Consider the following 16,901-nt stretch of genomic DNA (forward strand, 5'->3'; position numbering starts at 1 on the left):
AATTATTCTTAAGGAACATTTCGTTTCCTACGTAACGAAAAATCCCAATCAATAATTTACTATCAGTGTTTTACTTAATCTCCTCAATTTTCGGGGGAGAATTTAACGCTCATGGGGATCATAAAATTTTAGCTTTGCTACACTTATAGGACAAAGCACTGTTTTAAAACATTAATATGAAAAGTAATCATGTACCTTACGCAACTTACATCTTACGCACATCTGTCAAGCTACATGTTAATTTTTTATTAACTACTGAGATATAACGTCTACCCACCCATAGGAGAATTAAGAACTTTCTTGAGCGGCGCGTGTAGATCTGAGAATAAAGTAAAGATATTTTCAACATTTTTCTTACATTTGTATTCTCATTATTTCCCTTCAAACTTCAAAGTTAACTTGGGATATTGACTTGATATTTCTACAAAACAGTAAATCATTTTTTTATATGTTATCATTTAATAACAAACATACTTTGTTTCGTTACACTTAGAGACAAAAAAAACTATTGTGAATACAATACGCAATAGATGTATTGCAGCTTTTCAACGTTTCAAAATTAAAGTTAAGAAATTAAGTAAAAACAAGATGTATTCTTATGCAGCTTCAAGAAGAAATGGAGTGTGTGCATTTAACACGAATCTTGTTTCGTGTTTCCTCATAACTCTTGTTCTTGAAAAACGAACGAAACAAGTATCAAATTGTTCAGTTGAATGCATAGATTCCTTTTAGCTACGTGTCATGGCTGAAAAACGAGCGACATCAGAAATTTTGAAAGGAGGTACCTGGAGAAAATTAAATGTTACTTTATAACTTGCTGTAATGTAGCTTCCGTTTTACAGCTTGTATAATTCAATTTGAAGTTACTTGCTTTTTTTCTTAATGTGTCTGGCCAGGGTTTCTTTTAACATCTCACGATTAATGCGTTGAGGCTAAGGAAGAGGCTGACAATGAGATGGATGATAATGGGAAAATGAAGAAAATGGGAGGAAACGGGAAAACTCCGAGAAAACTAACACACATGATGTTTATCTACCATACAGCCACTTGGCGGAAGCTGACAAGGAACGGACATGAACCTGTCATCCTAACATCCAAATGAAACCTAGTCCATTCGATACACATAACAAAGAAATGTTCTTGCACAAAAAAAAAAAGGTGCCGTGGACAACGGAGTGAGTCCCTGGGACCCATTAACCCTGTTAGTATATAGACTATTGTTATTATAAACATAATAGGTATGAAGGGGGAGCGTGTATTGATATACAAGCTTTTCCCTCATATCTATTCACTCTATAATATAAAACTTGGGGCACACATTTCTTACCCCTATACTATTATTTTTTAGATATATTTGGATTGTGTGCTTTTACCCAGGGCCACTCCAGAGGGGAACGAAGTTGATAGGGGGGATTTCTGGAGGGAATTTTCCCGACATTCTCCCAATTTTCCCTGTTCAAGTACGTTATGGGCCACAATACAAAGCACCTCTCGAAAGCTTGTTTCATGCTGAAGAGAACGAGCTATAAACCGTAACTTTCCAATGAACAGTGTTGATGCAATAGCTACTTCATTGCGAGTCTACGATTTTCTTTATACTAACAGGGTTAATGGGTCCCAGGGACTTACTCCGTTGTCCATGGCACCTAATTTTTTGTGCATGAACATTTCTTTGTTATCTTTATCGAATGGATTAGGTTTCATTTGGATGTCCGGATGACAGGTTCATGTCCGTTCCTTGTGAGATCATACAAGGAACATGCGCTTCAGAATTGAGCACTCCATCACTGAGCCATCGGTATATTCATTCATCTTGGAGCTGGGGATGATAGGGAGCATCATCCCAGAAAAACGTCTCGAATAATTCTTATAATTTTTACACAAATAAGATTTTTGGTCTCGGAAGATTCGTCTCTCTTCGTTCTTGTGCAAAAGAGTAGAAGGATTCGAGAGGCAGCAAAATATTAACTGCTGTAACAGTTAGGGACATTAGTTAGCTTGTAGTAACAATAGAGATTACACTAGTTAACAAAGGTTTTGTTACATAAAAGGAAATACCTGTTCTTAAAGGAACTTTTTGCGCTGAATTCGAATATGCACTCGGTTTTTCTCCATCACGTACGATTTTCCCGTAACAGAGGGATTTTCTGGAAAATCCCTCAAAAATTTCCCTTTTCGTTTATTTTACACCCCAAGATCTTGTCCCCTTGCATATACTAACATAGAAATTATACCTAAGTATACTTTGATTCATATTTAACAAACCCTCCAAGTTTCGTAATAATCGCTTTATTCTTTCTAGAGAAATAAATATGTTTGTATGTATACTGTGTGTACTGTTTATTGCACCTTATAGTAATGCTTTCAGATCTCTTAAGTTGAGGTAAAACGTTTTGCTTTATTACCACAAACACATATATAAAATATAATACAATATAATTTACAAGTGTGACAATTTACAATAAACAATAATACAAATGTACCAAAAGGTCATGAAAAGACAATCAAAACTATCACAATATATGAAACTTCCATTGGGTTACAAAAACGTACACTACTTCCTTCTTTTGTAAGAAATGTTGCATTCTCTAACAAGACCCCAACAATAGTCCCCCATCATTGAAGGATCCCATCGTCCCTGGTACCTTTTCTCCATTGCCATTATATCTTGGTGGAATCTTTCCCCCTGTTCGTCGCTGAGAGCACCTAGGTTAGCAGGAAAGAAGCTGAGGTGGGAGTGCAAAAAGTGGATTTTTAAAGACATCCTACAACCCAACTCTTTGTATTTCTCTATCATGTCCTGTACGATTTCTGTGTAACTCTCAGCTTTGTTATTGCCCAGAAAGTTGCGCACAACACACTTAAATGCTGTCCAGGCAGCTAGCTCAGCACTGTTTAACTTGCTGTCAAAGCTATCATCAAGCATTAATTTCCTAATTTGGGGACCAATAAACACTCCCGCTGAAATCTTAGCATCACTCAGGTTAGGGAACTTATCTCGCAAATACTTGAAACCTTCACCAGATGTGTCCATGTCTTTGACAAAGTTTTTCATAAGTCCTAACTTGATATGAAGTGGCGGTAGTAATATCTTATTAGGATCTACCAAAGGAGCATATTTGACGTTGCATTCTCCAGGTACGTAATTCACTCTAGGTTCCCATTCCTTCACTTCATAATGTTTGTCATCAGCTCGGCTATCCCATAAACATAAAATACAATGGTTTTTCGTGTAACCGCACTGCAGTCCTAATAAAATACCAACTACTTTGTGATCACAACATATTTGCCAACAATGGTCCTTGTAATTTATAAGATTTAGCAAAGTTGACATGGTGTCATAGGATTCCTTAATCTTCACTGAGTGCGCAAGTGGTATAGAAGGTTTTTTATTTCCATTATGTAAAAGGACAGCTTTAAGGCTGACCTTTGACGCGTCGATAAATAACCTCCATTCTTCTGGAACGTAAGGAATTCCTAGCTCCGCCATCAACCCATTTATATCCGTACATACGCACACATTATCTTGCATTGAGAAATAGCTTGAAAATTGAACATGCCTTTTCCTGTACACTAATATGTTCGTTTCTGCATCCAATAAGTTCCACTGCTGGAGCCTTGATCCCAGAAGTTCCGCCTCTTGTTTTGTCAGGTGCAAATCACGGACTAGGCCATTAAGTTCACATTGCCGGATGAAATGTGGCTCGCGAACACAGTCAGGGATGAACGTTGGATCCTTGGATGTACATGTTGATGTCGATGGTTCATCAAGGTCATGATCATCATCAGAGTCTTTTGGCCATATCTCTTCCCAGTTGGTAGGGGATTCGGGAAGTGGAAGTTCTTTTGCATTCTGTTACATTTGATAACAAATATTGATAACCATTTCATGAACAAAACGAAAAAACTTGGAGAATTGTATATATATATGTATTAAGATATACATATACTGTACGTTTAAAAAAATATACGTTGGAAGTACATTCTATTTTTATACACGTTTCTAATTTACAGAGAGCAATACAAGTGTGTTGTTGAGTATTGTAAATATTCATTTTTATGTCTGTGTTTGTAGTAATAAAGCAAATCGTTTTTACCCCAACTCAGGAGATCTGAAAGCATTACTATCAGGTGCAATAAACAGTGCACACAGTATACATACAAATATATTTATTTCTCTAGAAAGAACAAAGCGATTTTTACGAAACTTTTAGGGTTTATTAAATATAAATCAAGGTATACTTAGGTATAATTTCTATGTTACTATATGTAAGGGGACAGGAGCTAGGGGAATAAAATATCTGAAAAAGGGAAATTTTTGAGGAATTTCCCGAAAATCCCTCTGTTACGGGAAAACTGTACGTGATGGAGAGAAACCGAGTGCATATTCGAATTCAGCGCAAAAAGTTCCTTTAAGATCAGGTGATTTTTCTCATGTAACAAACAAAAAGTTTAAATTTGTTAACTAGTGTTATCAGTATAATAGATCGACAAAAAAAAAATGTCGTCTCGTTGAAATATAGTAACGCAAAAAGCTTTATGTTTTGCCAAGAGGAAGGAGCGCGCGTCTCCTTTCTGGATTCACCACTGACTTACAATAATAACATTTTCTTAAGCTATAAAGATGCATATTCATTAAGTTAGTGACATGCAACATTTCCATGCACTAGATTTTAATGATACATATCTTTAATACATCTTTTAATGTTTTTAACTTTTAAAAGCAAGCAGTCCAATTCTTCTAGGAGATGCACTGTACCAGATTTTAATATTTCTTATTCAGTTCACTTAGGTCTCGCATTGATATCAGCACAAGCTAACTGAAGTTACCAGGTGTCAGCTTTTTAATTTCGTAAAAATTTAAACTACACATGAAAATAACTTTTTAATTTGGTAGGTTACAACAGGATGTCATAAGAAAACCAAGCCCAATGTCATGTACTTCAAGTCTACATAAGAAATCACTCAATTTCATACTCTTCTCAGCATACTTATTTAAAATGACACAAAACATTTCTTTTCTTTCACTTGCACTCTTCATTGCTCAAAGAAAGTCACACAAATATTTTAGTTCTTGAAAATCATTATGCATAGTTATAATGTCAGTACTTGGAAAGATAACGAATTTTTTCCAATCAAAATCTCCAAATCTTCTATCAATATTTCAACGATATAACATACAGCTCCACTATTATCTTCTACATTTGAAGGGTGGAGAGAGAATTCTACAACTTTGGAGAGGAAATTTCCATTCGTAACATGCCTGGTTAAAACACTGATTTATGATTATTTAGTATGTTATACCAAGAGACAACTGTTGCAAATTTTAAATTTGCTATGCTTTGATTGATTGCAATTATCACTCACGATTACCGAATTCTATCAAATGTCTAATAGACAAATCAGGTAACGCTTCCAAGATATATCTTACGTCAGTTATATTTACGAAAAATTGATTAATTAAAGGACGTTGTAATTATTAAAACTTACCCTTCTGGAGCTATTGTAAACAGATTCATTGCTCTTAGAAGATCTTCAACGCCATAAGAACCACAATAGCTAATTTGAAGCCACGCTACATAACGTGCTAGCAAGAGACTTCCTGCATAAGCTAGTTTCTTTTCTATATCTTGCAGAGCATCACCTTGAAATTCTGATATAAATTTGCTTAATAAAACCTGGCGGCCACTTGCTGAACACTGCAGAAATCACAGCAAAGAAAATAAAAGATTAAGATAAAACTGAAATTATGTTAAACATTTTGAATAGACTACACGAAGAGCCTGTATTGAACTAAGTATGCTGATGACACAAGTCTAACTATAACAGACACAAATTATGATATTATCCGCAATAAAATTGACGAGACAATCAGTTGTTTAGAAAACTGGTTTGCAAAAAACAAACTAAAATTAAACACAGACAAATCTACAGCACTAAATTTCCATTACATTCAAAGTAAGCATTACATAGATAACGATATAATGTTAAATAATCAAATAATAATGTATTCAAACTCGACCAAATTTCTGGGACTTTGGCTAAATCACAATCTTTCTTGGGAAACACACATATCTTCATTGTCCCAAAAGCTCAATAAAATGCTCTATCCAATAAAATCTATCAAACATATATTAAATCTAGATACGCTTCGTAACTTATATTTCGGACTCTTTCAGTCTTTACTAACATATGACATTACCTTCTGGAAAAGTTTCCAAAAAACAAATGTTGTTCGTGATTCAAAAAAGGGTTTTAAGAACTATAACAGGGGCCAAAATAAACGACTCGTGTATGCCAATATTCAAGAGACTTAAAATATTTCCTTTACCATCTCTATACATATTTCGCATGTTGCTCTTTGTTAAAACCAACATTGAATTACTTAACACATCATTAACCCATAAATATGATACCAGGTGTAAGGATAAATTCCCACGAGTCAAACAGCATCGCACAAAGTTTTACAAAGTTAAACGTTTATGGGTACTATATTATAGAATAAACTTCCTCAATATACTCAAATGACAGAACAAAGAGAATAATTCAAGAGATTACTGAAAACCTATCTGCTAGAGCACTGCTTTTATTCCATGAATGAATTTCTAGATGTGTAAATGAGTTTGATTACTGGTAGTATTAAAAATGTCTACTTTTTTTGTTTCTTTTGTATCGTAGATATAGCCTAGTATTTTAATGTAATCAGTATGTATATGTCACAACTATATGTTTATGTATCTTTATACCTTGACGAGTCATATTCATACGCACAAATTCGTGCAATTTGTATGATTATAAAGACGAAATAAAATGGAAAGAAATGTGTAGAAATCTGAGCTAAATAATATATAAGTAACATTAAATAATAATCTATTTGATGGCATAAAGATTTACATCGTAATACGAAGAACTATCCCAGGAAAGCATCACAAACCTGAATGTAGACCAATATCTGATTTATACTGTATAGCAAAGTGACATAAGTCTCTGCTCTACAACCCTTCATGTATAATCATAAGTTGAAAATAAACTTTGAAAGTTGCCAGTTTATTTCTCATTACAATATTTTTTATCATGATAAATGGAATATGGATAATTATACAGGGTAGCAAAGAAATAGTGACTCATTATTTTATTTTATTGTTTATTTATTTATGTTTGTTAAACTGAACCGAACTGTGGAATAGAAAAAAGCAGTGGAAGCTATGCATTGAAGGATTGACAAAAGAGTAATCTCTCAATGCGCTATTTAAATAACTGGATTGTAGCATGCATGAAAATCGTGCTAATCACAAGGAAAGCGTGAAACCATTATTAACACAAAAACATAAAAATCACAGGTGTGAATGATAAAACTTACGGTCAATACAGTAAAATGTAATCTATTTGCGATTTTCCTTTGCAAGATCAATCACACTACTTTTCACAATAGGTGCATCTGTATCTTTCACTACTTCTTCATGTTTCTCCTGCAATTAACATTTGAAATATTTCATATGTTGAAACAATTGTATGTATTGGTATTTAGAGTTTTATTTCTCATCTTCATCAAGTGCATATCTGGTTATAATTTTTGATATTTGAGTATTCATTTTTATTTTGTAGTATTCTAATGTAACATAAATTGTAGTGAATCATTAATTTTTACGACCTTGTACTACAGGAAAGCGAAGAAAATCAACCTTTCAGTGTTATATGTGCTCTTGTACCTCACCCACAAAATTCAATACGCACCAAACTCGTTTCTTTAGAATATACGCAATGTTTTGTTCAAACTATGATTCATAACCTTGGGGGAAGGGGGCAAGGCGAGAAATGCCAGCAAGAAGAGAAACAAGTTACTGAAAGATAGTATCGTAGAAGGCAAAGGGATTATGATAACTAGTTATGCTCACATTATAAAAACTTTTTTGTAGTTAGAGACTATCTGAAATGCCCCTTCTTTGCACGGGAAGAATAGGTTTTTGAAAAGTACTTGAACCATATCCCCTTAGGATACACATTTTAGTGAAAGTGCGTGAGAAAATTCCATAATGTTACCCCTTTCTTACTCCCACACTTCACCCCATCTCACACCCTATGCTGATAGGGAACTTGCATTTAAACGAGACCGGTAATGTTCTTCGTCTCAGTAACCCCGGAAACTATGGATTGGACACTAATACCGGCCATCTTCAATTATTTTTATATTTCATCTCTTTCCTCTCATCTCCGATCCCTATGGGGAATAAATTTGGACTTAATACCAACGGGAGTGTCACTGTTCATTTCAGCGACTCCGAAACTTACAGATTAACACTAATATTGGTCGTTTACGATTTTTTTTACATATCTCCACGTCCCACCCCCACGCCGAAAATTGTCAATGTAATATCATAAGACCTTGAGAGACCCAAGATTGATAATCCTGCCTAGTATCATTTTAATTGATTCAGTAGTTATGATGTGATGAGATAATACACAAACTCACATTTGCTTTTATATAGCACTTTACTCTTTGTCACTCTCAATCTCACCCAACGGAAACAGCCCTTAAGCTTCCAAGAAAACACTCGTCTTGCTTTTTGATTTTTAAAGTCGCCTAGAAACATTCTTATACAAACATAAGTTTTATTATTATTATTATTATTATTATTATTATTATTATTATTATTATTATTATTATTATTATTATTATTATTATTATTATTATTATTATTATTAACTGTCACTTAGTTCCTCAAGAACTCGCATTCTATTAACAATTTTCCTAGCCTTCCTTGTTGATCAAATGGCTAGCCCGTGCGATTTTGGTGCAGATGGGCTCGGGTTCGATTCCCGGGAAGAGCACAAAAATTTAATTGTATAATTATTTATTTTCATTAATCATCCGCTCCCTTTAGCCTAAAAGGCATAATCATGGGATGTCAAACCACAAAAGATAACAAAAATTTCAAACAAATAATTTTTCTACTTTTATTACGAATGCTTGCACGAGGGAATTTGCTTCATATCCACCTAGAAATAGATAAGTGACACAGAAACTCACTGCTGTGCAGAAGACGTTGGGTCGGACGCCGTAAAGTAAACATGTATTTTTTTTTAATTCAAGAAAAAATAATACGTATACTTACTTTATGATTAGAGACGATGTGCGCGCGAAGAAAATTTTCTAGGGGGGAGCATCTCCCTGGATGCTATATTATATTTGGTATTTTTTATTTGTATTAAGAAAATCTTAAGAAATATAAGTTGTTGTTATACACATTTTCGTGAACCAGGGGGCTCGGGGCCCATCCTGCCCCCACCTTCGGGCGCCCATGTTCGACCCAGGGACCATGTGCATACTCTTCGGCCTTGGGGGACTGCTTTGAATTGTACACTCTTTTTTACTTTCTAACTAATCTTATCAAATCTGCTCGTGCGAGATAATGGAATACAATGTGTGTTAACACATTGGGGATGACTTTTGGGTATTCAGTGAAACCTCTGAATAAGACATTGATGGGACATGATTGCTATGTCCGTAAATGAGAGGCGCCCGTTACAGGGAAGTTAGATTGCTCAGAGCTAGTGTGGTAGTTATATACAGTGTAGTAAACAGACCAGCTGTGAATATAAACTAATATTGTAACACTGTACAGCTTCTGAAATCACTAGGGGAATTTCCTCTGTAAAGAAACAGAAGTATAGCTAGGGAATGTGTTTATGTGGCGGTGTACTGTAAAATGCATTTTACGTGTGGTAATTTTCTGCTTAAGTGCATCTCTTTCGCCTTTCAAATTCTCTTGATTCGCATGCTGACCGTACGAAAACAAGAAGTAATGCAGTAAAAACATGCAACTGTAAATGTAGATAGAAATCATCAGTAATGCTACCCGCGAGACGAGACGAGACAGGATTCTCCTGATGAGATACGAGACGAGAAAGCACTTGGATGACACCTTTTCGAGACGAGATTGCCTCAAATCGCGTCTCGTAGGCAACAGTACTCACTCGTCATAACAGTTTAGGAATTTCCTGGGAAAAATCTGCAATAGTTCACTGCAGTATTCATTTTGCGGATACTAGTTTCTGTTCAAATTTTGTTGTACTTCCTACTGGGGAATGAAGGCTTAGGCTGGATATCCAAATGGCGATTAACCCATGCCATTGAATCCGGAAAGGATACGTGCGACCTCCTCGCTCTTATCGAGATAGGTAGTGGCAACTGCCGTTCCTACCGGCAGAGGACCTCCGAAATGGGCAACTAGGTGGTGCTCTTTCGTCAAGGAGATAAGACTCTACGCCCTACAGGGAGAATGATGTTGCAGAGCCCTCAATGAGCATTTAGTGTAGGGCTGTGCTCTTGGGTTCGGAATGAGATACTCGTAATCCTAACGTAGTTTCGTATCTCAAGAGTAAAGTGAAGTAATGGAATAAATCCGTCATCCCAGGTTTTTAGTATTTACTGGATGCAGGATCCACGACCCTAGGATGCAGGAGAGCCGTCGCTCCTAAATGGCCATTCTCTTCAAAGAAAGTCAGTCTATATGCACTCCTGCGGGATCACCAGCTTGGCGTTACCCTGACTCAGTTAGATAGTATTCGTGCGTTTTACTGGCCATCTAGCACCGGTTGTTTTGTGTCTTTTGTATTGTAATGTTTATGGCATACGTCCAGAAGTTGTAGTATTTACGCAAATCATAAAAGAATTGTAATTTTTCAGCAATTGCTTCTGGTGGATCCCTTAAATTTCATCTGTGCTAAGTGAAGTATTGTCATATCGCCCAGCGATATAATAATTTGAAGGGCAATAAGGAAGATATTAGTGAAATAATTACAATTTTTCAAAATTATTTCGAGTAGTGTGCTTAAAGGTGACCAGCAGTTAGCAACTATTACTTATAGTGGTCCCGTTAAATTTTATCTATGCTGAGTAGGGTATTGTCACGTCGCTCAGCGCAAAATTTTTGGAGGACAATAAGAAGGAAATTAGTAAGAATATTATGATTTTTTAACACTTATTTCAATCGATGTGCCTAAACTTGGCCTACACAACCTAAAATAATTTAACATAACATACTCTACCCCAACGCGCCTCTACTACCTTTTAATTTGTTAATAAAAAGTAAAAAAATAACATTGTATACAGCTGGCTCTCTTCTGTATCACAGTAGCCGAAGTCTTTATTATTCATACTTACTGAATCCCATTCACTAAGTCTTCTTGTGAGTTCTGTGGAAGAATATGGTATGTCTTGTGACATGTTTTCAAATTATGAATGTACTAATCTATACGAAGAACTATGAAAATGACACAACTTGTAATGAATCTACTAAATATAATGTGACCGAAACAAATACTTTTAATGAGAATATCAAGTATCAATAATATCAATAAAGAATATTAAGACATAAAGAAAATAACGCTTCGATACGAGGATACAACTTGAAGCTCTTTTATTTCTTCTTTTTCCCGAAAGAGCAACATTTTAAGATGGCAACAAAACATAGGCCATTCATGCCAATGTTATCAATACATCAACATGCACGACAGTGCATGGCAGCCAAGTTCCGCGAAGAAAATGAAAACTGGCCTGCACTGCCGTAAGCATATTATACACGGACGAGAGTTTTGGGTAAAATAGCAGATTTCGAAGCTTTGTAAAAACGATTCTATTAAGGGTAGAAACATAAATTTAGAATGTAAGGAGATATCCCACAGATGTACTCATGTGCCAAATCTCACATTCCTACCTTCAACCATATTCGAGTACTGGACCCTCAAAATATGCAGTTTTCAGGCTCACTAACTCACTCATCAAATTGATTAGGTACTTCCCAATGAGATAAAGACATGAAACTTTGCATAAAGCTACCCTCTAACGACTTGAGTATGGAAAAAGTCCGAAATCTGAGGAATGTGCTATGGGGATTTTTTTATGGGCAAAAAAACTGTCCTTAGCCAGGAAAAAAATCGTTTCACTCACTCACTCATCAAATTGATTAGGTACTTCCCAATGAGACAGAGACGTGAAACTCTACACAAAGGTACCTTATAATGACTTGAGTATGGAACAAGTCCGAAATCTGAGAAATGTACTATGGGAATTTTTATGGGCAAGAAATGTCCTTAGCCAGGAAAAAAAATCGTTTCACTCACTCACTCATCAAATTGATTAGGTACTTCCCAATGAGATAGAAACTTGAAACTTTGCATAGATACTCTACTTTGAAAGATACTCTACGATAACTTGAGTATGGAAAAAGTCCGAAATCTGAGGAATGTGCTATAGAAATTTTTTTATGTGCAAAAAACTGTCCTTAGCTGAAAAAAATCATTTCACTCACTCATTCTTCTAATTGATTAGGTACTTCTCAATGAGACAGACACGTGAAACTCTGCACAAAGGTACCTTATAACGACTTGAGTATGGAAAAAGTCCAAAATTTGAGGAATCTTCTACGGAAAAATTTTTATAGGCCAAAAACTGTCCTTAGCCAAGCAAGAAATCGATTCACTTACTCACTCAACAAATTGATAAGGTACTTCCCAATGAGATAGAAACGTGAAGCTTTGCATAAAGGTACCCTATAATGACTTGAGTATAGAAAAAGTCCGAAATCTGAGGAATGTACTATGGGAATTTTTATGGGCAAGAAATGTCCTTAGCCAGGGAAAAAATTGTTTTACTCACTCGCTCATCAAATTGATTAGGCACTTCCCAATGAGACAGAGACGTGAAACTCTACACAATGGTGCCTTATAATGACTTGAGTATGGAGAAAGTCCGAAATTTAAGGAATGTACAATGGGAAAGTTTTTATAGGCCAAAAACTGTCCTTAGCCAAGCAAGAAATCGTTTCACTCACTCACTCATCAAATTAATTAGGTACTTCCCATTGAGATAGAAACGTGAAACTTTGCATAAAGGTACCCTATAACGACCTGAGTATGGAAAAAGTCCTAAATCTGAGGAATGTGCTATGGGAGTTTTTTATGGGCAAAAAACTGTCCTTAGCCAGGAAAAAAATCGTTTCACTCACTAACTCATCAAATTGATTAGGTATTTCCCAATGAGATGGAAACTTGAAACTTTGCATGAAGGTACTCTACAATAAATTGAGTATGGAAAAATCCGAAATCTGAGGAATGTAATATGGGAATTTTTTCTGTACAAAAAACTGTCCTTAGTCAGAAAAAAGTCGTTTTACTCACTCACTCTTCAAATTGATTAGGTACTTCCCAATGAGATATAGACGTGAAACTTTGCATAGAAGCACCCTATAATGACTCGAGTACAGAAAAAGTCCGAAATGTGATTAATGTGCTATGGGATTTTTTATGGGAAAGAAATAATATTGAAATTAATTTGATAAGTAAGATAATGTAGAGGTGAGAATATTTAAAATTAATGAAGTTTAGAAATGAGAAATCCAATTGTTTGAATTTATATGAGACTAGCAACAAAATGTAACCGATTTCGTAAATATATTGGTACCACGAGTTATATTATAGTTACCACAGTCGTTATGTAAAAATGTTCTTGATGCTTTGTGTCTATCTGTGAACAGTGTGATAATCTCTTACGTATCAGCCTTTACATCAACAGTGAATTTCGTGCCTTTTCTCTTCATATTTCCTAAATTTGCCCTCCTGGGGGTTCGTCCCCACACTTTCTCGCTTTTGCTCGGCCTACTTCCTCACACCTCTTAAGCTTACAATTCCCGAATTTCAAGTTTCTTTGCCTATTTCAACTATCTAAAAGATAAGATTTTGTATTCCAGGAAAACGCCTATTTAAATAACATGGTGATTTCTTCATCTCTCTTTAGACTCCTTAAAAATTAAAAATATTCAATTTTAGCAATTTTCCTGTAGGTTAGTTCCGGGAGGCTACAATCGTGCCAAATTTCATCATTCTAATCCTGCCGGAAGTGCCTAAACATTTTGGGGTGTAGAAGACGTCCAATATAAATAACATGGAAAAGGTTTCTCCCTAATACTAACGAAAACGTTGAAGCATACCGAATTTCACGTTAAGTCCAGAAAAGGCCTATTTAAATAGCATGGGGAATTTCTTAATCTCCCCTTTAGACTCCCTAAAAATTAAAAAATAATCACTTTTGGCAATTTTTCTGTCGGTTAGTTCCGAAAAACTGCAATCATCAAATTTAATCATTGTAGCCCTAGAGGAAGTCCCTATAATTTTGGGGTGTAAAAGGTGTCCCATATAAATACGTACCATGGAAAAGATTTTTCAGTTTTCCATAAAACCACTCTAAAGTTGGAATTGTTTATTTTTACTGAGTTACTTAGGTAATACTAGTGAAAACGTACAAGCATACCGAATTTCAATTCTTTTATTCCAATTCCAAGTTCCTAAAACATGAGATTATATGTAAAAAAAACATTTATATAATATGGGAAAATTCTTCATACCCCTTCATCATTTCAACTTTCCACGTCAACCGGAAGCACCCCCTTAATTTATGTCAGTTCATGTAGTTTTATATACAGTTAGGATATGTTGGTGACAAATATAATTAAGTTTACAAGCTATTTGAAAGGTGTATATCATTGGAAGGAAAACCCGAGGCAGTATGAAACTACGCAACATGCGCGTCATCTAATGAACTCCGTAATTTCGCAATGTGAAAAGGTAGAGAACAACTAAGTATATTGAAACACCAGTTATGTCTAGTGATGTAGCAGCGAGGATTCAGCATCAAGGTTTATGGGCCCTGTTGATACTCTTCGTATTTAGGTAATGAAAAATGTGATGTTTGCGATCGTGATTTTGTAGTTCGGGTAAATGAATTAGAATCTCGTTTCGACATAACTCTCTGACAGATATTTAATAAAATAAATCCTCCCTGCTGAGTAGATAATTTTCGAAAAGGTAGTTTAACCAATCAGAGAGCGAGTTGAGCCATTGGCGTTAAGAGAAGGTTATTTGACAATAGGTCTTTGTTTACAGGAATGTTATTTAACCTTGACGATATTTGTATACAATAGATGTTTTATTTTTTTATTATATTTTATTGATTGTTTATATTATTTTGTATTGTTGACAGGAATGTTGTTTATCCTTGAGTACACACGTACGCAGGTGGGGACAATGGATGTCGCAGATGTGTGTATATGTAATCTTTTAAACGATTCATTGTTGACAGAGAAGTAGTTGAAGAATGTGGTGGGTGGGGTTGAGAAAAGCGTACATTGTTTATAATATTTTCTATTGTGACAGAGAAGTGGTATGACCTTCATTAATCACGTAGGTACAAGTTTGTTTTGGAAGTTCTAAGAAAAGCTTATGATTGTTTGGAGGAGAGGAAGAACACAGGTGTGCGTTAAAATTTTCCTATTGTGACAGAAAAGTAGTTCAACCTTGAATAGTCACGTACGCACAAGTTTGTTTTGGAATTTCTAAGAAAAGCTTGTTTGTTTGGGGGGAGAGGAAGAACACAGGTGTGCGTTAAAATTTTTCTATTGTGACAGAAAAGTAGTTTGACCTTGATTAGTCACGTAGGTACAAGTTTGTTTTGGAATTTCTAAGAAAAGCTTATGATTGTTTGGGGGAGAGGAAGAACACCGGTGTGCGTTAAAATTTTTCTATTGTGACAGAAAAGTAGTTCAACCTTGAATAGTCACGTAGGCACAAGTTTGTTTTGGAATTTCTAAGAAAAGCTTGTTTGTTTGGGGAGAGGTAGAACACAGGTGTGCGTTAAATTTTTTCTATTGTGACAGAGTAGTAGTTCGACCTTGATTAGTCACGTAAAAAGAGGTTTGTTTTGGAATTTCTAAGAAAAGCTTATGTTTGTTTGGGGGAGAGGTAAAACACAGGTGTGCGTTAAAAGTTTTTTATTGTTGACAGGAATGTCGCTTGACTTTAAATAGTCACGTAGGCACATTGAAGAATGTTTGGAGATTTCTGGAAAAGTGATTAAAAGGTAAATGACCGTGTATTTCATAGAATTTTAATTAATTCCAAGAATTTAACTAATTCCAAGAATTTTATACGAAGATTACCGAATATTGCCGAAGATTCCGAACGATGTTTAAATTTCCAGAAGTTTCTTGAACTTTTTACGAAGATACACAAACGATTTAGTTTGGGTGTTATAAAAATTATTTAGTTTGGTGTTTGAATAGCATTATTTAAACATTGTTTACATAAAAAGTAAAATAAATATGGAAAGTTTAATACAGTTACGTGAAATTGTTTTTGAGTGTTTGAAAATTAATTTAAAAATTTATAAGATGATATCATATATGGATGATACTGAAATATTTTCGGAGAAGGACATAAGATGTAAATGCAGTGTAAATAAAGTAGACACAAACTGTATAAAGAAAGCAATACATGAGTGAAAAACAAAAGATATTTTGCTATGTGCCGCTTGTAGTTATGGATATTTTAATGAAATGGAACATGAATGTTTATTTTTGGATGAAAACGTTATGAAATCACGAGTAAAGGATATTATGGAAAAAGATGTGGAAGAAAATATATATTTATACGTATGCGAAATCACATTTTATCGGTTTGCTAACAAGAGATTCGTTTTATAACACATACTTTAAATTATTGAAAAGTGAAGTGTTTTAAGTGATCTTGTGGATATTCTTTTTGATAAAGATAAAAGTAAAAAGTGTTGAATAAAAAAATATTTTATGTACATAAGTAAAGTTTCGGTGCTTGTGAAAAACGCGTTTGATCATTTTCTGTTTGTAAATATTCATAAAAGAAGAAGAAGAAACTTTAAGTTACTAGTAACTATATTTGTATTACGGAAGAAATTAATTTGTGTGTGTGTGTGTGTGTGTGTGAAGTTTATACAAAATATTATTTACAACACTTGATATCAGGCAGTGTTTTTACCAAATACTTTAAGAAGAAGAAGAAAAAGAAATGTTGGAAACTAATACATGTTTAAT

At 34.7% G+C, this 16,901-nt stretch overlaps 1 protein-coding gene across 1 annotated transcript in view; it reads right to left on the minus strand.

The window, feature by feature from the left end:
* Positions 1 to 11,428, minus strand: part of LOC145667456 (armadillo-like helical domain containing protein 1) — a 60,000-nt gene extending 48,572 nt beyond the window's left edge. Inside the window, exons 1-2 of the mRNA XM_081734935.1 lie at positions 11,165 to 11,428; positions 5,491 to 5,699 (exon numbers count right to left, since the gene is read on the minus strand). Coding sequence (XP_081591061.1) covers positions 5,491 to 5,699; positions 11,165 to 11,227 — 272 coding nt within the window. The 5' untranslated portion in view covers positions 11,228 to 11,428. The remainder of the gene's footprint in view (positions 1 to 5,490; positions 5,700 to 11,164) is intronic.
* Between the last annotated feature and the right edge of the window lie 5,473 nt (positions 11,429 to 16,901).

This window comes from Thermobia domestica, chromosome 1 (assembly GCF_964235325.1).
Source record: "Thermobia domestica chromosome 1, izTheDome1.hap1.1, whole genome shotgun sequence".
NCBI classification, from domain to species: Eukaryota; Metazoa; Arthropoda; class Insecta; order Zygentoma; family Lepismatidae; genus Thermobia; species Thermobia domestica.